The following is a 23400-nucleotide window of genomic DNA, read 5'->3' as shown; positions in this document are numbered from 1 at the left end:
GTGCCAGGGCCTGGTCCTAAGTGCACAGAAACAAAAGTGCCTCCAGGGATGCCTGGAGGCGAGGAACACAACCAAAACCCACTGACCTCAGTGGTACCACGATTTTTCTGATCTCTTGTGTTATCTACTCTTCGGATGAAACATTTACTGTGTTTACAGTAGAAAAACGTTGAGTGTATTTCACCCCGGTTGAAGTTGTGCTGTTGTATGTAATGTGTCAGAAGCTGTTATAAATGCCTTGCAGTTTTCACTCCTTGGGGCCATCCCTGTGACTCCCTTCTTCCTCCCCAGTTCCTGGTCACCTGGCACACCATCGACGCCGATGCCCCCGAGCTCAGCCATGTGCTGTGCTGGGCACCCGCAGACCCACCCACAGGCCTGTCCTACTTCTCCAGCATGTACCCGCCGCACCCACTCACGGCGCAGTACGGGGTCAAAGTCCTACGGTCCTTCCCGCCGGTGAGCCCATCTGCTGGGTCGAGCTCGGGGGGCTGCCCAGCCCCACGGGGGGACAGAGGGCAGGCCTGATTGAGGGTGAGGACGTGTCCTGGGGGTGGAGTGACAGCAGGGCCAGTCCAGGTGGGGTGGGGCCCTGGGACCCCTGTCCTGCCTGGTGCTCTCACCCCTTCCTGAGTCATGACTGCTCCTCCCCCACCACACAGGATGCCATCCTGTTCTACATCCCCCAGATTGTGCAGGCCCTCAGGTATGACAAGGTAAGGCATGCAGCACAGGCCTACCAGCCTGGAGGGCCGGGCGGGCAGCGGGACGGAGCCCAGGAGCAGGGCCACTGAGCTGGGACCTGGGCTTGAGGTCTCTCACCCCCATGTGGTCGTCCAGCACCCAAGGCCCAGTCCTGCTGTGCTGGGTGAACAGGTACTGGAGACATTGCTGGCTGCTTCCTCAGGGTGGGCGACCTGGCGTGGGACCCGTACCTGCTGGATGGGGGTCTCAGCAGGTCCCCTAGCTCCCAAATCCAGCTCCCCGTCTCCTGGAGGGAGTGGCCAAGGGGTTGGAGGAGACAGCATGTGTATTAGTGAGCTCAGGCCACCCTGGCAAAGTACACAGACTCGGGGCTTAAACTACAGGGAGCTCGTTCCACACAGTCTGGAGGCTGGACATCTGAGATCCAGGTGTCAGCAGGGCTGGTTTGCCAAGGCCCTCTCCTTGCCGTGTAGACGGCAGCTTCTCCCTGTATCCCCACATGGCTGTCCATTTGTGTGTGTCCTAATCTCTTCTTATAAGGATACAAGTCAGATCGGATCAGGGCCCTCTACTGATCTCATGTAACTTCATCAGTTCTTTAAAGGCCTATATCCAAATACAGTCACATTCTGTGGGGGGGGGGGGGACTTCAACATATGAATGGGGGGTGGGGGTGGATAATTCAGCCATAACAGTGTACATGCACATAGGGGCCTGGCAAAGGGCCTGGCCAGAAAACACCCACGGGGTGACCACAGCCCGGAGCCCTCACCACCCGCGCTTCATCACGGTGCCACACCCAAGCCTGCGCCTGAGGGCAGCAGTGTCTACCCCTCCTGCTCCTGCCCATACACCCCCCTGCCCTGGGCCCACAGGGCCCCAGAACACCCCATGCCCTGGCCAAGCCTGGAGACCCTGCACTGGAGGTTGCACATTCATGGTTCATCTTTAGATCTAGTTGCTGTGTTAGAATTGGGTTATTTGAAGTTTGACCTGTTTGGGAAGCCCACCCACCCAAGTTGAGGACATCTGTCCAAGGAATACTTTACCAGATGGGCCGCAAATGACTGTGGGGAGGGAGAGGCTGCACCCCAGGAGTCTTCCAGAAAGGCCAGCTGCCTTTGTAACCTAGGACATGGGAATTCAGCCTGAGCTGGGAGTGACATAGGGTTTTCTGGGACCCGTCCATCACTGGGCAGCGTCTTCTAGACACCAGTCCACAGGGGCGCATTTGAAACCCGCCTGCCCACGCGTCGTGCTTGACGACAGCAGAAGCTGGTTAGAGTCCAGGGCTTAGAGTCCAGAGGAGGGAACAGAGGAGACAAAAGCTGGTGCATGCCTTCATAGACAAAGACCCCGGCAGCTGGCCAGCCAGCTGGACTCGGGCTCAACTCCGCTGCGCAGGAGAGGTGCTCACAGCCGGCACCGCTCGACCACGCTTCTTTCTGGGTCTGCCAAGCATGGAGTCATTGCTGCTTGGGTGAGAGTGGCCTCTCTTGGTGGAGTGTGGCCAGCCTGGGCTGACCTTGCTTTCCTACAGATGGGCTATGTGCGGGAGTATATTCTGTGGGCGGCATCCAAGTCCCAGCTCCTGGCACACCAATTCATCTGGAACATGAAGACGAACATCTATGTGGATGAAGAGGGGCACCAGAAAGACCGTGAGTGCCCGTCCCTCGGGCCCCACCCTGTCCTCACCACCTGCCCAGGGTCATCATTCCTCCACTCCCACCTCTGACCCCTGCCTGGCCCCCAAGACCCTGTGGCTCCGTCCTGCAGCTCCACGGGCAGCGCTTCCCAAACCAGGTCATCTCAGGACCCTCACACCCTTGAAAACTACAGACCCTCAAAGAGCTTGGGTTTATGTGGCCTTTGGCCATCCATGCACACCAACATTAGAAATTAAAAATAGAGGGCTTCCCTGGTGGCGCAGTGGTTAAGAATCTGCCTGCCAATGCAGGGGACAAGGGTTCGAGCCCTGGTCTGGGCAGATCCCACATGCTGCGGAGCAACTAAGCCCGTGCGCCACAACTACTGAGCCTGTGCTCTAGAGCCCGCGAGCCACAACTACTGAGCCCGTGTGCCACAACTACTGAAGCCCGCGTGCCTAGAGCCCATGCTCCGCAACAAGAGAAGCCACCGCAGTGAGAAGCCCACGCACCACAACGAAGAGTAGCCCCCGCTCGTCGCAACCAGAGAAAGCCTGCGTGCAGCAACAAAGCCCCAAAGCAGCCAAAATTAAAAATAAAATTAAAAAAAAAAATAGAGACCCATCTCACATAAACATAACTTTTAAAGAAGTGAGCAAGAAGAGTAGCATTGTTTAACACGTTTACAGGCCCCTTTAGTGCCTGTGGGAGATGAGGTCATCAGTGCGGTGGGAGATCCCCTCACTCTGCCTCTGCATTTCATGTCAGAATATGCTGTTTGGGCTGAAGTGGCTGCAGGAGATTGGGCCTTGCTGACCCATAGTTGGAAACGGAGGAGTGTCTGGTGTTCAGGCCCCCATGGGTGCTCCCCGCCAATGCTACCAAGCTTGGCGGGATGGTTTCTCAGGGGTTCAGTGCAGTGAGGAGTCTGAACCGTGTTGTGAGCCTCGCTCTCTGTTCATCCAGCCCCTGCTTGCCCTGCACTCGCCCCTCGCAGGACCTGTAACACCCGCTGTGGTCACACCCAACGTGCAGGGCAGGGTCTCCAGTGCTCACGCATTTCGTGACACAGTATTTAAAGATCCTGTGTGTGGAGCCCCAGCTGCCTCACAGGACAGAAACGTTTCTGAGTGCTGGGAAACTGTCAGGCTTTTTTGTCAAGTTTAACAAAGTTTTGTAGTTGTTTTCCTTAAATGGCAGATTCATTTTATTGATTTTCAAGAAAATATCTGCCATAAGTCTACGTCTGGGTGACTTTACCTTATCTCTTAGTCACTCCTTCAAGTAAAAATGACGTTCCCTGGAAGAGGGGACAGTCAGATGCAGGTACTCCCCTGAGACCACCACACGCTTCAGGTGCGGCCCCCGTGAGCATCTGTGATCCTGGGGCCCTCCACTCGCTACAGCCTCACGGGCATCAGCACCCTGAGGAGGGCAGACCTCCTCTGGGTGGGGTCTGGAGAGAGGGTCCCCGGGACTGCAGGCTCACCCTCGGTTTCTCTGCAGCTGACATTGGCGACCTCCTGGAACAGCTGGTGGAAGAGATCACAAGCTCCCTGTCTGGCCCGGCCAAGGACTTCTACCAGCGGGAATTCGACTTCTTCAACAAGATCACTAACGTGTCAGCCATCATCAAGTAAGTGGCATCTTCTCCAGGCCCCACTTGTGGGAGCTGCCCAAGGAGCTTTGTAGACTCCTGACGTCTCCCGCTAAGGAACAGCCAGACGGGGAGTCTGCTCCCACTGTCCAGGGCCCCCGTGGGCATAGCAGATGCACAGAAAACACCACCTCAGGTTCACTTTGGGTCTTGCCCAAGCCTGAGGACATCTGCTCTCCAGGTTCTGATGGTCCCCGTGGTATTAGGGAAACCAGACTCCTTTGCAGCCGCGAGGTCCTTTCTTTTTTTTTTTTTTTTTTTTTTTTTTTGCGAGGTCCTTTCTTGATTCACCTCCTGGGCCCTCATTCACGTGGAGCAGACGCCAACCTTGGACGTCTTGGCCACCCATTTGTGCAGGATGGGGCCCCGGGGTTGCGGATGCTGGCCAAGCGCCTGGGGAGGCAACAGGGGAGCCCTAGTGCTGTTCCTCCAGGCGCCTAGTCGCCACACTGTCCCCAGTGCTCAGGCTCCCCCACTACCCCATCACTGCGGGCCATGTGTCCCATGGTCCTCTCCTGACCAGTTCTAAGCAGAGCGGCAACGTGGCTGCAGAGATGGAGGGTCAGGGTGGACTCCCTGGGCCTCTGCCACGTGAGAGGCGTCATTCCATTTCACTCGCCTTGTCGTGGGGCGCAGAGGTCTGAGGGTCTGCCCGAGGCCACACTGCCAGTAAACCACGTAGCCCGCAGCCTGACCCCCACAGCATTGCACACCCCCTTCCCCTGCCCCAGGTGGCAGAGTGCAGGGCTAGGGCCCTCGGACAGGAGGGCCTGTCTGTGCCCCGAAGCCACAGACACCAGCGTCTGTGTCTTGTTCTCCAGGCCCTACCCTAAAGGTGACGAGAGGAAGAGGGCTTGTCTGTCGGCTCTGTCTGAAGTGAAGGTGCAGCCTGGTGAGCAGGGTTTGAGGCCAGTGAGATGGGGGTCTGGGGGACCCTGGGTGCCCAGCACCCCTCTCCAGAACCTGCCCCTGCCAGTGGTCACTCTTGGTTCTCCTAGCTACAGCTGTTTTCCGAAGGCCGAGGCCCTGTCCTTGGCAGCTGTGCTTCTAGAAGTTTCCTGAGCTCCAGTGTAACAGAAGCAACGCAGGCCACACAGTGGGCTTAGGGAGGAGCGGGGGTGTCCCAGGTGTGCTAGGGCCTGTAGGATGAGGGGGCCCATGCCCCCCTCCCTGGTGCTCTTGCCACGTGGTCAGATCCATGTCTTTTCAAGACAAGATGGGAACCCAGACGTCACCGCACAGCTCTCCGTTCTTAAGTCTTACACACTCGTTCTTCAAAACCCTGGCCTTGCACACTTGCCCACTGCCCGCCTCAGTGGTAGGCACCAGTGCAGGGCCCTGGGTGGGCCTCTCCTGACTGTGCTGAGCCCTGCCCAGCCCCGCCCCAGAGAACACTCAGCCTCCCAGAGGACACCATGCTGCTGGGTCGTGTCCCCGAGGCACTGGGGAGCCAGCTGGGCTCTAGAGCAGAGTGGAGCTCGGGCCGTGTGAGGGAGGCTGGGCTGGCGAGGGAAGGAGGGTGGATGAGGTGGGGGCCTGCATGCTCCCCAGGGGCCCAGTCCCTCCCACCAGGACCCCGCCTCAAGCACCCCCACCTCCGGGGGCTCGGGGAACTGTGGTCCCTGACCAGGAAGGGCCTTCTCTCAACCTGCGCTGACAGGGTCGAGCTGGGGGTGTCAGGTGGGTGGGTGCTGGGGCTCCTGTGTCCTGTGGCATTGGCGGCCAGTGGCTTGAGAAGCTGAGGGTTTAGGGTGTCCTCTTGGAGAAGCGTCTGCGGGAGGTGGTTGCCCCATGTGGAACGTCAGGATGGGCCCAGGGAAACAGCACAGAGTCAGGGAAGACAGCCTTACCGGCCTCGGAACAAGGAGTCGGCGGTGCCGCAGGCAAGGCCCTTGAGGCCTCAGCACAGCCCCGTCTGCTGGGAAAGCCTCATCCTGCTCGGGCCCTGGGATGTCCCTTCTGTCCCTCATAGGCTGCTACCTGCCCAGCAACCCCGAGGCCATCGTGCTGGACATCGACTACAAGTCCGGGACGCCCATGCAGAGGTGAGGCACCACCTGCAAACTCCCCCTCACGGGCTCCCATTCCCTGTCACTTGCGCCCCATTCTCTTTTGTTTTCCAGCGCTGCAAAGGCCCCGTATCTGGCTAAGTTCAAGGTGAAACGATGCGGAGTTAGTGAACTTGAGAAGGAAGGTCAGTGGGGCACGTCCGATGTAGTTTGGGGTCCCCATGAACGGTGACAGCCTCCGGCCAGTCAGTCTGGGCCCTTGTCTGGGGGTGGCAGGCACGTGTGCAGTGACAGAGGCCCTGGGGAGGACTGGTCAGGCTTGGCTGCCGTGAGAGTGACCGCAGGCTGGCAGCCTCCACAGCAGGAGTCGATTCTCTCCATCTGGAGGCCGGGGTGTCAGCAGGGCCCTGCTCCCTCCTGAAGTGCTGTGAAGGATCCTTCCGGCCTCTTCCCGGGACAGGGCATGGTTGTTCCTCAGCTGTGGATGCCACATACATCACACTCTGCAGTTCTGGGGGGGCATGAATGTCGGGAGCACAGCAGCACAAGGGTGTGGCCCTGGGTCCTTGCTCCTCAGCTGTTCTTAGGAAGAGACCCTGGCCCCATGGCCCCACCCACTGACCCCTGGTGTCTGCTGGGCCTCGTTGGCCTCTTTAGGGTTTTGCAGAGATGATCCCTACGGCTCTGTGTTGCTTCAGGCACATGATCAGAGCTCACCCCCAGCATCCTCAGAGGGCCTCTCTGCCCGCTGCTGACAGGCACCCTCTCCTTGTGCAGGTCTGCGGTGCTGCTCAGACTCCGAGGATGAGGGCAGCACGCAGGAGGCCGATGGCCAGAAAATCTCCTGGCAAGCAGCCATCTTCAAAGTGGGAGACGACTGCCGTCAGGTAGTGGGCTGGGCAGGCAGGGCAGGGCCGGAGGTGTGCGGGGCCGGGGCAGGCCCACCTCTCTCCAAGGCTCCAGGCACACTTCTCAGCATCACACAGAAATAGGAATCCTTGGTTCCCCATTTGGTTCTGTTGCCTTGGAGTACATCAGGGCTTTCTGCAAAACCCAGAGGCCTCTCCAGTGGCCCCCCTCCCGCTGTACACCCTGGCTGCTCAGGGGGAACTGCCCCGGGGGAATGGGTGCCCCTTACACCCACCGCCAGGCAGTGCATCCTCGCAGTCTGCCCAGGGAGCAGTGGGCAGTGAGGCTCACCAGGGCCTCCCTCCCTCCTCCCCCTCCCCCTCACTGGGCAGGGCCGCAGGCACCTGGAGCCAGCAGCCCACTACGACCCTGAGTCTCTCCTGGTTCCCAGGACATGCTGGCCTTGCAGATCATCGACCTCTTCAAAAACATCTTCCAGCTGGTTGGCCTGGATCTCTTCGTCTTTCCGTACCGGGTGGTGGCCACCGCCCCTGGGGTAAGTTTCCCAAGCAGTTGCTTGGGTGCTGCCCCTGTCCCTCGCCCTGTGGTGTGCCCGCAGCCTGAGCCTCGGCCCTTCCTCCCTAGTGCGGGGTGATCGAGTGCATCCCTGACTGTACCTCTCGGGACCAGCTGGGCCGCCAGACCGACTTTGGCATGTACGACTATTTCACACGCCAGTACGGGGATGAGTCCACGCTGGCCTTCCAGCAGGTGGGCAGCAGGGCGGCCCCACTGCCCGCCAGCCCCAGCTCCTGCATTGGTCAGCACCCTGTTTTCTAAGTCCTCGTATGTCTGGGGGTAAAACCAGAGCATCTGTAACCTTCCTTGGGATGAAAGGCCTGCCTCGAGAGGGGCTCCCCAGGAGAAAGCTGACAGGAGTTGAAGGGGGGAAGGGGCCACAGCCCTGCACCTCAGATGCACCCACTTGTCACTCCGACTACCAAGGTCTGGCTTGCTGATCTAGGTGCAGGCCCAGGGGTTCCAGGGTGCCCGCAGGCCCAAGAGGGCCCAGCTCCAGGGCACCCTGAGCATGCTGTCTCTGCACAGGCACGCTATAACTTCATCCGCAGCATGGCTGCCTACAGCCTCCTGCTGTTCCTGCTGCAGATCAAGGACCGGCACAACGGCAACATCATGCTGGACAAGAAGGGCCACATCATCCACATCGGTGGGTGGGCATCCTGCCGCGGGGGCACCGGGGCAGGGGCTCTGGGGGTTGGGGAGCTGGGCTTCCTTTCCAGCCGCTGCTCCCCAGTGTCCCCAGGAAACAGCGGCTACAGGGCATACACCCAGCTTTGCCCTGCAGCTGATCCCAGCACGATGGCTCTTTGGGGTATTGCAGACTTTGGCTTCATGTTTGAAAGCTCCCCGGGTGGCAACCTCGGCTGGGAACCAGACATCAAGCTCACGGACGAGATGGTGATGATCATGGGGGGCAAGATGGAGGCCACCCCCTTCAAGTGGTTCATGGAGATGTGTGTCCGCGGCTACCTGGCCGTGCGGTGAGCCCCGCGGGTGGGGCGGGGGGCAGGGAGGGGCTTCCATACTGGGCCCGTTCATCCAGCAAGCCCCGCCCACCCCTCAAAGTTCTCCTCGGGTCATCTCAGGCCTTTGGTGGACACAGAACTGGGGTTGGGGCAGGGGGATGCACGGGAGGCCCCCTGAGGCCTTGCCTTCCTGTCACGTCTCTGCCACCTGTGCCAGCAGCATCTTGCTCCAGGCATCAGTGACCCGCCACATTCTGCATCTCCCAGGCTTGGCCTCGCCTGCTGACGCCTTGGGGCCCCTCTGAGCACCCCACCTGCCCTTCCTCCCTAGCCTGAGCCCCTGCACCCCCAGGCTGCGTGCCGGGGACTCAGGTCCTGGCTTCCAAGTGTCATGTGGCTGACGCCACAGAGCAGTGTGGGGACACCTGGACTCCAACCCGAGTCTGTTGAAGCCTGCATGGCACGTACGCAGTTCCCTTCAAGAAGGGAGAATCCCTTCCTTAGCCAGGCACAGAACCATGGCAGGGGCCGAGGGCAGGCCCTGGGCAGGGGCTGCATGTTGACCACAGGCAGGGCCCCCACCCAGGCTGGCCTCTGTCCACGTCCTTCCCTGCCTCTCCCCAGGCCCTACATGGACGCCGTCGTCTCTCTGGTCACTCTCATGCTGGACACGGGCCTTCCCTGCTTCCGCGGCCAGACAATCAAGCTCTTGAAGTAGGTCCGGCAGGCAGGCCACTTGGGGGCAGCTGTCCCCTGAGATGGGAGCCCTTCGAGTGCTGGTAATGGGGACTGTTATCGAGGCCAAGTGCTCCCCCTTGGACGCTCAGACAGACGGGGTCCTGGGTGAGGAGCTGTCCCCAGACCTTCCGTGTGTGAGGTGCCTTGACTTAGGCGGAGGATGTACCCTGCGGCCCTTCGTCCCTCAAGGGTGTGTCTGTGCCAAGCCCCGGGGCTGCAGTGGCTCAGCCCCCTGCCAGTCCTACCCTGGCTGCAGGCCCCTGGGCCCGGGAGGTTCTGGGAAGGAGCCCAAGCCCTCGAGGCCAGCTGGGAACCGTGTCCCCACAGGAGGCCAGGCCACATCCCTGCAGGGAGGGCAGCCTGGAGCCCTGGGGGCGGCAGCCCTGACACGGCCCTTCCCCCCACCAGGCACAGGTTCAGCCCCAACATGACAGAGCGAGAGGCCGCAAATTTCATTCTAAAGGTCATTCAGAGCTGCTTCCTCAGCAACAGGCAAGTCACCCTGTCCTGCCCCACCCATGCACCCGTGTCACCTATCCAGTGTTCAGTGGGCACTTGTGCAGGCCCCCACCTGGGCCAGGTGACAGGATGCACTGCCCCGAGACGCCCAGCCCAGCGGGGCAGGAAGTGAGTTCTGAGAGGCTTCAACCCCCTTCAGCTGCTGTGGGGGCCGTGACAGGAGGGGCCTGGTGGGGGAACTGGGGCCACTAGAAGTGGTGGGGCCAGGCCTCAGTGACAGGCCTGGGAACAGGCTCCCAGGGGCTGTGACAGTCGAAGGTGGCCTTGAGGTTTATAGGCTCAACAACAGGGTGAGCGAGGGGAGTCCAGGCCCCGGGAGGTGCAGAGGCCCCAGGTCCACACCCTGGGGACAGAGAACTGGCTCCGGTGGACCCGCCGAGGTCCAGTGGCACAGGAGCGCCACTTGGTTTTGCTGACTGGGGAGCAGAGAAGTGGGGTGGCTCAGGGCAGCAGGAGGAGTTTGGAGGGCTGCATGAGGCAGGCTCTCCTGATGGTGATGTGAGGCGGGGCGGAGGGGGAGTGCACAGACCCCTTCCAGCCACATGCGAGGCCCCAAGGCTGGGAGTCAACTCCTACAGACGCACCCCTGGGCCACATCCCGGGCCCCAGGACTGAGGGCAGGCGTCTGGCTGAGGAAGGGCATCCTCTTGAGCCCACTTTGGGGCCCATGAGCAAGGAGGAGACAGGGCATAACAGGGAGGCTGTGGCCATGGGTGAGGGAGCAAGTGTCCCAGGGAGAGAGGGGCTGGCGGGCAGACAAAAAGTCTGCGATCGGGCACTCGACCTCCAGGGGTGTAGCAGGGTGGCTCAGGGGGTCGGGTCCCCAGACCAGCACAGGCCCCTCACAATCCCCTCTGCTCTCTGCTCCCAGGAGCCGGACCTATGACATGATCCAGTACTATCAGAACGACATCCCCTACTGAGGGGCAGAGTGCCGCAATCACTGCTTGCTGCTGCGCATGGCCTACCACCTCATCCGATGGACAGATGGGCCGAGACGCCCCTGCAGAGCCCGGCAACCCGCTGCCTCCCGAGGTGTCGCCTACATGGCCCGTGTGGCTGGAACGACAATCAGAGCCAGTCTTTGCGCAGGTGTGAGCTATGCTTACACTGGACACATTCCCTACCTGTCTTGTTCTCAGAGGTACATGAAGTATTTTCTTGTGTATAAAAAATGGAAAAATTATATTCAACCTAAGATTCAACCAACGTGAACAAAATAAAAACAAAAAAACTGCGTTGGAACCAATCCAGTACTAAGTGCACATTCAGCTAGGGGTGGGGGGCGCCCGCCCAGGAGCCTCGCAGCCACGAGGGGCCATCCCCGGTGCCCTGGCTGTGAGCTTCACAAAGACGACTCACCACAGCACAGATGTACCGAAAATAGCACTGTATTTTCCCTGATGGCTCTCAGGGCTCCCGCAGAGGCCACCCGGCCGCCCCATTCTCATCTCTCCTCCGTAGGCGTTGCTCTGCATCCTGCCTCTGCTCCGGTCCTTCCCGGTGTCCCTCTCGACCACCTTCAGGTCCTCTACTCCAGGACACCACCGTCCTCATGCACCAACCTCCCCGCAGTGTCCATCCCCACCCACGTGACCCTCCAAAGACCCAAAACTAAAAAAACGATGACAAAATATCTAGAAATAAGTCACACAAAAGATTGGTTAAAAAGCAGGTAAGGACTTCCCTGGTGTCCCAGCAGTTAAGAATCTGCCTGCCAATGCAGGGGACATGGGTTCAAGCCCTGGTCTGGGAAGATCCCACATGCCGCAGAGCAACTAAGCCCGTGCGCCACAACTGCTGAGCCTGTGCTCTAGAGCCCGCAAGCCACAGCAGCTGAGCCCACGTGCCACAAGTACAGAAGCCCGTGCACCTAGAGCCCGTGCTTCACAACAAGAGAAGCCACTGCAATGCCAAGCCCGCGCACTGCAACAGAGTAGCCCCTGCTCGCCACAACTAGAGAAAGCTCGCACACAGCATCGAAGACCCAACACAGCCAAAAATAATTAATTTTAAAAAGTAATTTAAAAAAAAAAGGTAAGATACAGGTGAAGAGACTGCAGACAGTGAAAGGCAGAACAATGAAATTACCAAAATTACCAAAAATGAGGCAAATGAGGAAATTACCAAAAAAGAGGCAAAAATGAGGCATAAAGAAAAGGAGAGTTGAATGAGACGCTCCAGTCACCCACAACAGGATTCCAGAGTTGGTGAAAAACACCCACTCAGCTGCAGGAAGCACAATATAAATAAATATAAAGAAGCAGCCAATATGTAAGTTAAAAAAACTTTTTAAAATATTAAATTAATCCAAAAGAAGGCAGGAAAGGAAAAAGAAAAGATGGGACAAAAAGTTTCACAATAGCAGACGACAGTCCTACTGCATCATTAATTCTGTTAAGTATGGACAACTGAGCACTCCAGTCAGGAGGCAGGAATTATAAACATGGATAAACATGAGACCCAATTATATGCTGATGACAAGCAGTGCACTTTATAGTCATGGACCTGACGCAGAAGTAGAGGAAATAGATTCACCATCATTGTGTGTACGTGTGTTTCCGAAGCAAAATTTGACAGAATTCAGGGGAGAAATAAACTAGTAGAGTTGGAGATTTCAACATCCTTCTCTGTACAAGTGATAGAACACAGGATGCCGTCACACATGTAGCCCTGATGGAGATTATGAAATGCAGTCCGGGGCTTCCCTGGTGGCGCAGTGGTTGAGAATCTGCCTGCTAATGCAGGGGACACGGGTTCGAGCCCTGGTCTGGGAGGATCCCACATGCCGCGGAGCAACTAGGCCCGTGAGCCACAACTACTGAGCCTGCGCGTCTGGAGCCTGTGCTACACAACAAGAGAGGCCGCAATAGTGAGAGGCCCGCGCACCGCGATGAAGAGTAGCCTCCACTTGCCACAACTAGAGAAAGCCCTCGCACAGAAACGAAGACCCAACACAGCAAAAATTAATTAATTAATGAAATGCAGTCCGTCAGCAGCAGCACCCCATCCGTACCTGTTCACCATGTTAGGCTGATCCCACGGAATTGTTAGGAATCAATAAGATATCTGGAAGAACCCTAAATACTTAGAAATTGAAAGAGTGGAACTGAAACACCAGACAAAATACACGTAAGAGCCAAGGGGATGATCCGAGTTAAATGCCTTAAGGTCGGGTTTGGGGAGGTGGGTAGAGGTGAGCCTGTTCAAGTAGAAAGGAAACCAGAATATCGGGTGTGACTTCCAGAAAGATCAAACAGAAGACCAGGAAGAGGGGGGGAGCATAGGAAGTGCAGGACAAACACACTATAAAATGTAGAAACACACGCAAACACAGTAGAACTGATTTGAAACCACAATACTTGGAAAGAAAGCCTGTCAAACTGGCTTTAAAATGAAAGTCAATTGAATGGCACGTCCAAGACTCCGGCAATATGGCAAATTATACATCTTGAAAAGTTAGAAATGCTATTTACACTACTGGGTAGAAAAATCTAAATCCACAAGCTGACAAGCAAATAGATTTCTTTAGAGACAGAAAACAAAATGAAATTTAAAATCTTAAAACAGTCAAGTTCCTCTTTCGATGACACAGGAGACAAAAGACCAACCCAAGAGCCTGATACCTTCGAGGAGTTTCTGGGGAAGCTTGGTTCACAGTCAGGACGGGGTGTACCCAAAACATCACTCCCTTGATGTGAGTGTCTGCGAAAAACTCTGAAATGCTTAAAGGTGATATACTGACAGCTGTCCCCTTAGACAATACTGTGTTTCACCACCTCTGTTCAGCTCTTGGCACTGGGGGCCCTCGCCAGTCTAGTCAGGCCACAAAAGGAAACAGTGTAAGAATCTGGAAAGGAGAAATAAAACTCAGAGATGGCCTTTGTGTACATAAAAATCCAAAATAATCTGCATATATTCTATAGTCAAGGTTCAGGATACAGGTTAATATACAAAAGTCAATTATGTGTGTGTGTGTGTGTATGTGTGTACATATATCTTACAACAACAAAAGTGAAAACAGTACCATTTACCATTGCACCCTAAACAAATACCAAGAAAAAAATCTAATGACCTACTCATAAGAAACACTGAAAACTACAAATGTTGAAAGAAGATCTAAACAAATATTCATGGGTTGGAAAACCCAACATTATACAGATGTTTGTTTCTCCCCAAATTGATCTGTAGTTTCACTGCAAATGCCAATCGAAATCCCAGAAAGTTCTGTAGTGGAAATTGGCAAGTCTAAAATCTATATGGGAATGCAAAGGTCAAAATATAGCTATTTGGATCTTGAAGACCCACAAGCTAGATATCAAGAATTATCCTTGGGCTTCCCTGGTGGCACAGTGGTTGAGAGTCCGCCTGCCGATGCAGGGGACACGGGTTTGTGCCCCGGTCTGGGAAGATCCCACATGCCGCGGAGCGGCTGGGCCCGTGAGCCATGGCCGCTGAGCCTGCATGTCTGGAGCCTGTGCTCCGCAACGGGAGAGGCCACAACAGTGAGAGGCCCGCATACCGCAAAAAAAAAAAAAAAAAAAAAAAAATTATACTTAAGCCATGGACATTAAGACACTGTGGCTTCCTGGTTCAAGGAAAGACAAGTGAACAGTGGAAGAGATGAAGTCCAGGGACGTATACCCACATACATGCAGACACTGCAGAGCAGTCAGGGAAAGATGGTCTTTGCAATAATGGTGCATTAACTGGATAGCAGTATAGAAAATAACTCAACCTCGACTGCCTACCTCACATCAGACATAGAAATTAATTCCAGGTGGACTGGAAAGATGTATGTTAAAGGTAAACTTTAAAGGCTTTTAGAAGAAAATACAGAAGCGTGTCTTGATGACCTCAGAACACACAGATTTCTTAAGCAGAACCAAAACACTAATTATAAAGGGGAAAAAATTAAATTGGACTCTATGAAAATACATGCCACAAACCTGGGAAGATATTTGCAATTACCTATATCTGTTCAAAGGACTTACAGCCAGAATATATAAAGAACTACTAAAAAATCAGTAAGACACAATTGAATAGAAAAATGGGCAAAAAACCTGAACAGGCATTTCACAAAAGACATTGTCCAAACAGCCAATAAACATAGTAAGAGGTGTTCAACTTCATTAGTCATCATTGCAAATTAAAACCACAATGTGATACCCACTCACCCCCCTGCCTGTCTGAAACATAAAATGATACATAATGTCAAGCATTGGGGCATGTGGAGCACCTGGAACTCTCAGTTGCTGCTGCTGGGTGTGAAGCATCCAGCAAGGCTGAACAGCTCAAGCCAGCAGTTCCCCACCTACACACATACCCGACAGACTTAGGAAATCTGGGCAGGAAATAGTGTCCTGAGGTCGCTACTCCTAACAAACAAAACCTGTAAATGACCAAAATGTTCTTGGACAAGAGAGAAATCATTGTGGTTATTCATGCAGAAGAATACAGGGCAATAATGGAAATAAATGAACAACTGCAGCAGGCAGTGTGGATGCTGCTGAGCAAAAGGTACTTGCTGAATGACTCCATCTGAGGTTCCAGAACAGGCAGCATTATTTGATGGTGTTAGAAGTCAGGACACAAGTTAGTTTTGAAGGAGGGAGCCACTAGGAAGGCAGGGGGAGAATCAGATGCTGGTAACATTGTTTCTTATTCTATGGAAATTCACTGAGCTACATGCACTGATGACTCATACGTTTTTCTGTGTTAAAATTATTGAGGTGTAATTTTTTTCATCATAAAGCCAAGATGGGTCTCAATATGTAAGGAAGCAATAATGCCAGTGTTACACACTATCCTTCAGAAAAGAGAGGAACAAACACTTCCCTATTCATTTTTTTATGAGGGCAGCACAGCCCTGATATTAAAAAGGACCTTCTGGGACTTCCCTGGTGGTCCAGTGGTTGAGAATCCGCCTTCCAATGCAGGGGACGTGGGTTCAATCCCTGGTGGGGGAACTAAGATCCCACATGCCGCAGGGCAACTAAACCCGCGCGCTCTAGAGCCCAAATGCTGCAGTGAGGAGCCCACACTACATAATGAAAGATCCTGTGTACCGCAACTAAGACCCAATGCAGCCAAATAGATTAATTTAAAAAAAAAAAAAAGACAAGGACCTTCCAAGAAAATTAGAAGACAGGGCAACATCCCTCTCATGAACACAGGCACAAAAATCTTTAACTAAATATTAGCAAATTGAACACAATGTGTAAAAAAGGACCATCATGACCAAGTGGGCCTTATCCCAGGAAGGCAAGGTTGGCTTAAGACGCAATCAGGGTCATTCACATTAACAGACTAAAGAAGGAAAACCATATGATCAATAGGTGCAGAAAAAGCACTGCACAATATTCAACACCCATTCGTAATAAAAAATCAGCAAACTTGGGAATTCCCTGACTGTCCAGTGGTTAGGACTCGGTGCTTTCACTGTTGTGCCATGGGTTCGATCCCTGGTCGGGGAACTAAGATTCCTCAAGCTGTGCTGCATGGCCAAAAAAAAAAAATCAGCAAACTAGAAATAGGAGAACAGTTCCTCAATCTGATAAAGATCTCTAAGAAAAACATGGTTAACATAGTCATGATGAAATATAAGATCCAGAGCAAGATCAGGGCACTCCTTCTCACCACTTCTAATCAGCTTTGTACCGAGTGTGTGGCCAGCGGTAGACAGTTTGGAAGGAAGAAGAGAAACAGTCCTGCCTCACAGACAATAAGATTGTTTATAAAATCCTGAGGAAGCTACGGAAGAGTTTCAAAGCACTAACAAGGGAGTAGTTCAGCAATACCACAGTTTACAAGGTCCATACACAAAAGTCATTGTATTTCTATATGCCAGCAATAAACAGTTGGAAATTAAAACTAAAAAATCCTATACCATGTATAATAGCACCCCAAACATAAAATCCCTCAGAATAAATGGAAAGACATGAAAGACCTTTACACTAAAAAGAAAAACACAAAATGCTGAGAAAAATTAAAAATGGAGAGAGATGTCGTCCGAGGTTTGGAAGACATTTCTCTGCAAACTTATCCTAACTTCAGTGTAATCCCAATCAAATGCAAAAGGTCCTCACATCCTAAACCATACTAAGTCCCTACCTCCAGAGGCAGACAACAGGCTGAATATAAACTAAGGAAGCATGCAAGTGTTGGAAGAAGACGGGAACAGTTTCCTTCATAACCCAGAAAATCCAGGATCAGTACAGGAAAGCAAATTGTTACCAAAACAACACATAGCAAAAGAGCACCCCAAACAAAGCGAAAGACAAACTGGGGAAATATTCACAACAGATCTCGAAGGTAAAATGCATCCTAAAAAAGAGCGTTGAAAAAACTGAGGGAGAAGGAAACCCTACAATCCTATAGTTTTAACATGAAAAAATAATATGAATTGTTTGCAGGAAAAGAAATGCACCTGGCCCTTAAATATAAAAAATGTGCCCAGGGCTTCCCTGGTGGCACAGTGGTTGAGAGTCCGCCTGCCGATGCAGGGGACACGGGTTCGTGCCCGGTCCGGGAAGATCCCACATGCCGCGGAGCGGCTGGGCCCGTGAGCCATGGCCGCTGAGCCTGCGCGTCCGGAGCCTGTGCTCCGCAACGGGAGAGGCCACAACAGTGAGAGGCCCGCGTACCGCAAAAACAAAACAAAACAAAACAAAAACGCACGTATGTGTGCACAGGAGATACAATTTCACTACCAAAAAAAAAAAGTAAATAAAAATCGAGCAGCATATGCATCAGAGACTAAGTGAAACGCGAGGTCCATCTCCATTAAGCAGAAATGAAGAGACGATGCCCGCGAAGACCGCAGTGGTGAGCGCGCACGGTCCGCACAGCCGGGACGCGGGAGAGCGCCGCGGACCAAGGGGAGGAGGGGCGCCGCGGGGACTGCGTAACCACCACGCGGACGCGGGACACGGACCTCCGCGGGGACCCGCCAGCCGGTGCCCCGGGCTCTGCTCGCCGGAGGGGAGAGCGGGTTTAGTAACAATTCCTACCCCTCCCGAGTGGGCGGCGGGGCTGGAGGAACCGAGGACCCGGCAGCCTCTCGGGACCAAGGTCCACCCGGAGGAGCCCGGCGTCCGCTGGGCCCGAGGACACATGAGGCCCCCGCCCCGGTGTCTCCCATTCTCTCGCCGCCACCCCCGCGTCTCGCCGTCTCTCGCCGCCACCCCTCGCCAGTCCCCCTTCCCTCTCCCCTCTCCTCCCCAGTCACCCCCGCCACCCCACCCCTCCGCCTGACGCCCAGAAACCACGCGGGAGACACGGGTGCTGGCGGCCGCAGCCGGCGTGATGCACTAGGCGGGCAGCAGTCCGCGCGCGCGCAGCTCCAGCAGCGGGGCCAGCGTGTAGCGCAGGCGACGGATGGCGGCGTCCGAGCCGGGGCGCATGAGCCCGCGGCGGAGGGCCGAGGGGTTCACCAGCGCCAGGTAGAGCAGCGGCAGCGCCACGACGCCCAGCAGGAGCAACAGCAGCGTCTGCAGCGCGCCCAGCGCCCACAGCCTGCGGACCACGACGCACCGGCAGATGGGTGGTGGCGGGGCGCCGGGCGCACCCCGGACCCCAGACTCCAGCGCCGCGCCCGCGCCGCCGAACAGCCGCTTCTGCGGGGAAGAGGGAGCGACGTACAGCTCCGCGCCGGGGAGCGGTGGGGGGAACCCCCCGGGGGAGCAGAGCCCGTGGGTGCGCGTCGCTCCGTGGGGGGCGTGGCACTACGGGGCGGGTCCCCTATGCGGGCGTGGTCCTTGGGTGGGCCGTCCCGTGGCAGGCGTGGCCGCCCAGCGAGGTTGGTATCAAGGGGCGGGTCCCTGGGGGAGGGGGGGAAAAATCCCGTATGGGGTGGTCACGTGTGTGTGGGTGGCCCCGGGGGCAGGTCCCGGCTCCAGCCCGTCCCCGCCCAGGCCCGCACTCACACAGTCCGCTTTGGCCACTTCCTCCATGAGCGAGCCCGCGCATCCCTGCCCCCGGCCAGGCTGCAAATCGCACCTGTGGAGACAGGCATGGCGATGTGCCCTCTGTCCGGGCCCACAGTCACCTCCCCACACCCGACAGTCCTAACCCCTTACGGCTCCGGGCCGCCCTGCGAGGCGTCCAGCGCAGTCGCCGCCTCCATCACCTTCCCCTGCAGCTCCTGGAGGGGTTGGGAGTGAGGCCTCACACCTGGGAAGACCTTGGTGAGGCAGGCCCCGGCAGCTCCGGGGGAGGAGGCTGCAGTGGGGTCGGAGGTGAGCGGCTCTCCGAGCGGAGGGTGGCGGCACCTGCAAGACTCCGCTCTGCTCCTGGAAGCTGGCCCAGGCCTCTTCCATCCGCTGTGCGCTCTGCCATGAGGGGAGCCCTGATTAGACTCGGGGAAGTCAGCCCTCTCCACCGTCCGGCTCCTGCCCAGGCCCCACCCACACCCCAAGCCGACCCTCCCACTGAGTACCCGGCTCCGCCCGCACCTGCCGCAGGGCCTCCGCCTGCCGGGCGTGCTTGGCCTCCACCAGCTCCAGTTGTTTCTTCCGGAGGATCCAGGGAAGGTCAGGAGTCCGGCACTCCCCGAGCTCGCCGCGCCAGACCCCGCCCCAACGCCCGGCCAAGAGGTTCATGCCCCCCCCCGCCCGCCCTCAGCCCCAAGGCCCCGCCCTCAGGTCATCAAAGCCCCGCCCACACCAGCGCTCCTGCCCTCGGGGCCCCACCCAAGCACCTGCAAAGCCACCAGTTGGGTCCCGAGTTGCCGCTCTGCGCGCTGCGTACTCAGCTGTTCTCCATAGTAAAAGAGCTGGGGGGTGGGGCTTGTGAGGGCGGGGCTTGCGGGGCTTCTAGGGATGGGGATTATCCTGGGAGGCGGGGACGCGGCGGAAATGGGGACGGGGACTAGGGTGGGGCTTCCTAGGGGAAGCGTGAGACGGAAGCCGTCTCCTGAAGGTACCTGGCTTGACAGCTCCTCCCACTGCTCCTGCAGCTGACGGTTTTGTTGCTCCTGGACGGGATCGAGGGGGCGGTCCGGGCCTCTGCGAGCTCCCCGCCCCCACCGCAGTCCCCGCCCCATTAAAGATCCCTCTCTTCACTGGCCCCGCCCACCAAGAGCCCCGCCCCGTCCAGGGTCCCACCCTGCTTCAGGCCCCGCCCCACACAAGGTCCCACCCCGTCCAAGCCTCCCCCCAGGCTCCGTCGCATTCAAGGCCCCTCCCCCTTCACTGGTCCCGCCCATCCAGAGACCCGCCCCGTCCAAGGTCCCGCCCCCGAAGGCTCCGCCCCATTTAGGGCTCCGCCCCATTTAGGGCCCCGCCCCACCAGGTCCCGCTTGTGCTGCTCCGCAGCCTCCAGCCGCCGGTGCGCCCGGCCTGCGCGCTTCCGCGCCGCCTCGCTCGCCTCCCCGCGCAGGGCCCGCGCCGCCTGGCTCCGCTGCCGCTGCAGGCTGCGGAGGGGAAACTGAGGCTCCGTGGCCCGGGGTGACGCCGGGATGCCAGCCACCTCGCGGTGCCCCCGCACGTCGGCTCGGTCCCAAGGCCCGGGTGGAGGTGAGGAGCAGCCCGCACCTGCGCTTGCGCTCGCTCAGGTCGTGCAGGCGCGCTGTGAGGCTCTCGCTCTCGGCCTCCAGCCCGCGCACCAGTTCCTCCAGCTCCAGCTTTCTTAGGCGCCCGTCGCGGTTGTCCTTCAGCAGCTGCAGCAGTAGCTCCTGCGCCTCGGCCATGCCCCGGCTCTGCCCGCCGCCGCCGGACCCGCGTCACAATGGATGGAGCGCGGAGCGGTTCGGAACCGCTGCTCACGGGCAGCCATCGGACCGCGCAGGCCGGTGGGTGCTCGCACCTGAAGCAGAAGGCGAGGCTGGCTTGTTCCCGCTCGCTACCGACGGCACTGCGGACTGAGAAGCCTCCTGTGGGAAAGAGATCAGGATCCGTAAACAGGTTCTTATCTTTGGACCCAATGATCCCACTCCTGGGAACTTAATCTAGGAAGAAAAAAATAAAATTCTTAAACCACAACGCGTTAAGTGGGTTCACTCAGGTGGGTAGTTACAGTCATCACAAAGAGGACACCACTGTAGTTACTGAAATGATGTATTTTATGTGGCATACATAGAGATATGATGTCTAGTGAAAAAAAGAATATGATTTACTATGTATGCTGAAATAACTAAGATTGTAATGTACACGGATAAGATCTTTAAAGGAAACAAGAGAAAGACAAGCTATTTCATTGGTGAAATTGCAGGTAAACTTGTCCTTTTAAAGTCGGCTTTCATTTGGCCAATTTAGACTATGAAGCTGGATGCAAAAGTCCTAAATAATTAGCTGACCAAATCCAAAGGGGTACATTGAAAAAAAAAAGGTACATGAAACCAAGAAGACTTTATTCCAGAGATTGTTCAAGATCAGAAAATTGACGTCATTCACCACATGGATAAAAGAGGGAGAACACCAGCTTCAGTAGAGCATTTCAGTAGGAGCAGCACGCGGGATAGAGCTCCTCATCTGTGTAAAATTTAAAGAGGGATCGAAAGGGACTCTAAACTGATGAAAGCTGCTTAGTAAACACACTCCTTAGGGAGGCAGTATTAGCAGCCTTCCCGTTAAGATTTTAAGAGACAAGAATGACCCTCCTGCTCAGGTCTAACAGTGCTGGAGGACCTACAAGGAAGGAAGAAAAAGAAATAGGAAAGTCTGAGGAGTCAGCAGATACAGCTGGGTGCCTACCATAAAGCTGCCCCTCCTGCACTGCTGGTGGGAATGTAAATTAGTGCAGCCATTTTGGAGAACAGGACGGAGGTTCCTCATGAAACTAAAGATAGAGTTGCCGGGACTTCCCTGGTGGCACAGTGGTTAAGAATCCGCCTGCCGGGCTTCCCTGGTGGCGCAGTGGTTGAGAGTCCGCCTGCCGATGCAGGGGACACAGGTTCGTGCCCCGGTCGGGGAAGATCCCACATGCCGCGGAGTGGCTGGGCCCGTGAGCCATGGCCGCTGAGCCTGTGCGTCCGGAGCCTGTGCTCCACAACGGGAGAGGCCACAACAGTGAGAGGCCCGCGTACCGCTAAAAAAAAAAAAGGAAAAGAAAAAAAGAACCTGCCTGCCAATGCATGGGACATGGGTTTGAGCCCTGGTCCGGGAAGATCCCACATGCTGTGGAGCAACTAAGCCCGTGCACCACAACTACTGAATATGCGCTCTAGAGCCTGCAAGCCACAACTACTGAAGCCTGCGTGCCTAGAGCCCGTGCTCCACAACAAGAGAAGTCACGGCAATGAGAAGCCCGCACACCACAATGAAGAGTAGCCCCCAGTCGCCTCAACTAGAGAAAGCCCACGTGCAGCAGCAAAGACCCAACGCAACCAAAAATAAATTAAAAAAAAAAAAAAAGATTGCCATATGATCCAACAGCCCCGCTCCTGGGCATATATCCAGACAAAACTCTAATTTGAAAAGATACATGCACCCCAATGTTCATTGCAGCATTACTTACAACAGCCAAGACATGGAAACAACTGACAGATGACTAGATAAAGAAGATGTGGTATATATACAACAGAATACTACTCAGCCATCAAAAAGAATGAAATAATGCCATCTGCAGCAACATGGATGGACATAGAGATGATCATACTAAGTGAAATAAGTCAGAAAGAAAAAGACAAATACCATATGATATCACTTATATGTGGAATCTAAAATATGACACAAATGAACTTACCTATGAAACAGAAATAGAGTCACAGACATAGAGAACAGACTTGTGGTTGCCAAGGGGGAGGGGAATGGGGGAGGGATGGATTGGGAGTTTGGGATTAGCAGATGCAAACGATTTTATATAGGATGGATAAACAACAAGGTCCTACTGTATAGCACAGGGAACTATATTCAATATCCTGTGATAAACCGTAATGGAAAAGAAAAAAATAAATAAAAAGGTGCTGATGTGAGTGCCCCACACCCCCCTCCAGCTCTGCAGCTTGGTTTCTCCACCTGTAAAGTGGGGCTGTTACCAGACTCCCTCATAGAGCCAGGGGGCCAGTGACTCACACCACATGGCTGAGGCTCTGAGCCTGGCACCATCACTGGCTCCAGCGTTGGACGTCCAGCCCCAGAAGGTGGCGCCGAGCTCCTGAAAGTCTGGTCCCGACCGAGATGTGAACCCTGCGAAGCACCATCTCATTGATAATTTTTGTATCGATTACATATGAAATACTGTGAATATACTGGGCTCAATGACACACTAGAATCTGGCCCACTTGTTTCTCTTTCCAGTTTCCCGTGGCTCCTGGAACACAAGCTCCAGTCCCGTGGGACAGCTCTGCACTCCCGGGGGCCCCTCCATCCCCTCACAGCGTCCCCATGACCACACCGCGCCCACTGCCTAGGCGTCCTGATCCCGGTTTACGTGGGGAAGCTCAGTGACAACAGGTCACCAGGCAGTGGCAGCTCAGGTGCCCTGTCCCCGCGAGAAGCTGGGCCTGCATCCAGCCCTCACGGCGGTGACATTGGCCACCCCCTGGGTTGCTGTTCTGCAGGCTCAGAGGGTGAGCCGAGGGGCGCTTTGACCCCTCCCCGCCCCTGGTCTTTAGGAGGAAACTCTGCAGGGAAAGCCTGGGTCTGAGGAAGCCTCCGGTGAAACCCAAGCCACTTCCCTGGCGGTGGGGGCGATAGGAGCCATGGAAACAGACCCTCGGCTGTGGTGCCCCTGCCCTTTGCTCCCACTGGACCCGGTGGAAGCACCTGCCTATCTTCCCACCCAGC

At 55.9% G+C, this 23400-nt stretch overlaps 2 protein-coding genes across 10 annotated transcripts in view; one reads left to right on the top strand and one right to left on the bottom strand.

Annotated features, from left to right (window-relative positions):
• PI4KA (phosphatidylinositol 4-kinase alpha) overlaps positions 1–10878 on the top strand; it is a 95040-nt gene extending 84162 nt beyond the window's left edge. For 6 of the 9 annotated variants that reach the window (XM_089894804.1, XM_022551362.2, XM_022551360.3 and 3 more), the window contains 15 exons: positions 292–459; positions 663–716; positions 2246–2366; positions 3861–3990; positions 4833–4903; positions 5984–6056; positions 6135–6205; positions 6798–6907; positions 7321–7425; positions 7515–7640; positions 7977–8097; positions 8272–8431; positions 9041–9130; positions 9563–9646; positions 10545–10878. In XM_089894804.1, coding sequence (XP_089750930.1) covers positions 292–459; positions 663–716; positions 2246–2366; positions 3861–3990; positions 4833–4903; positions 5984–6056; positions 6135–6205; positions 6798–6907; positions 7321–7425; positions 7515–7640; positions 7977–8097; positions 8272–8431; positions 9041–9130; positions 9563–9646; positions 10545–10596 — 1536 coding nt within the window. In that variant the 3' untranslated portion in view covers positions 10597–10878. Of the gene's footprint in view, positions 1–291; positions 460–662; positions 717–2245; positions 2367–3860; positions 3991–4832; positions 4904–5983; positions 6057–6134; positions 6206–6797; positions 6908–7320; positions 7426–7514; positions 7690–7976; positions 8098–8271; positions 8432–9040; positions 9131–9562; positions 9647–10544 lie in introns of those variants that run through there. The other 3 variants (XM_030764309.2, XR_002641658.2, XM_022551361.2) reach the window with 3 other exon arrangements.
• Positions 10792–22335, bottom strand: TMEM191C (transmembrane protein 191C). The gene is given in 10 exon segments (XM_089894826.1): positions 10792–18291; positions 18601–18673; positions 18754–18863; positions 18866–18939; positions 18942–19005; positions 19129–19185; positions 19374–19448; positions 19599–19649; positions 19964–20087; positions 20209–22335. Coding segments are annotated over 10 exon segments (1089 nt in total). The 5' UTR covers positions 20364–22335; the 3' UTR covers positions 10792–17985.
• Positions 22336–23400: the final 1065 nt, after the last annotated feature.

Source organism: Delphinapterus leucas, chromosome 14 (assembly GCF_059928025.1).
Source record: "Delphinapterus leucas isolate spDelLeu-1000000601 "Yukka" chromosome 14, BTC_Dleu_Yukka2, whole genome shotgun sequence".
NCBI lineage: Eukaryota > Metazoa > Chordata > Mammalia > Artiodactyla > Monodontidae > Delphinapterus > Delphinapterus leucas.
Note: the sequence above shows the minus strand (reverse complement) of the source record. Positions and strands in the feature narration are given on the sequence as shown.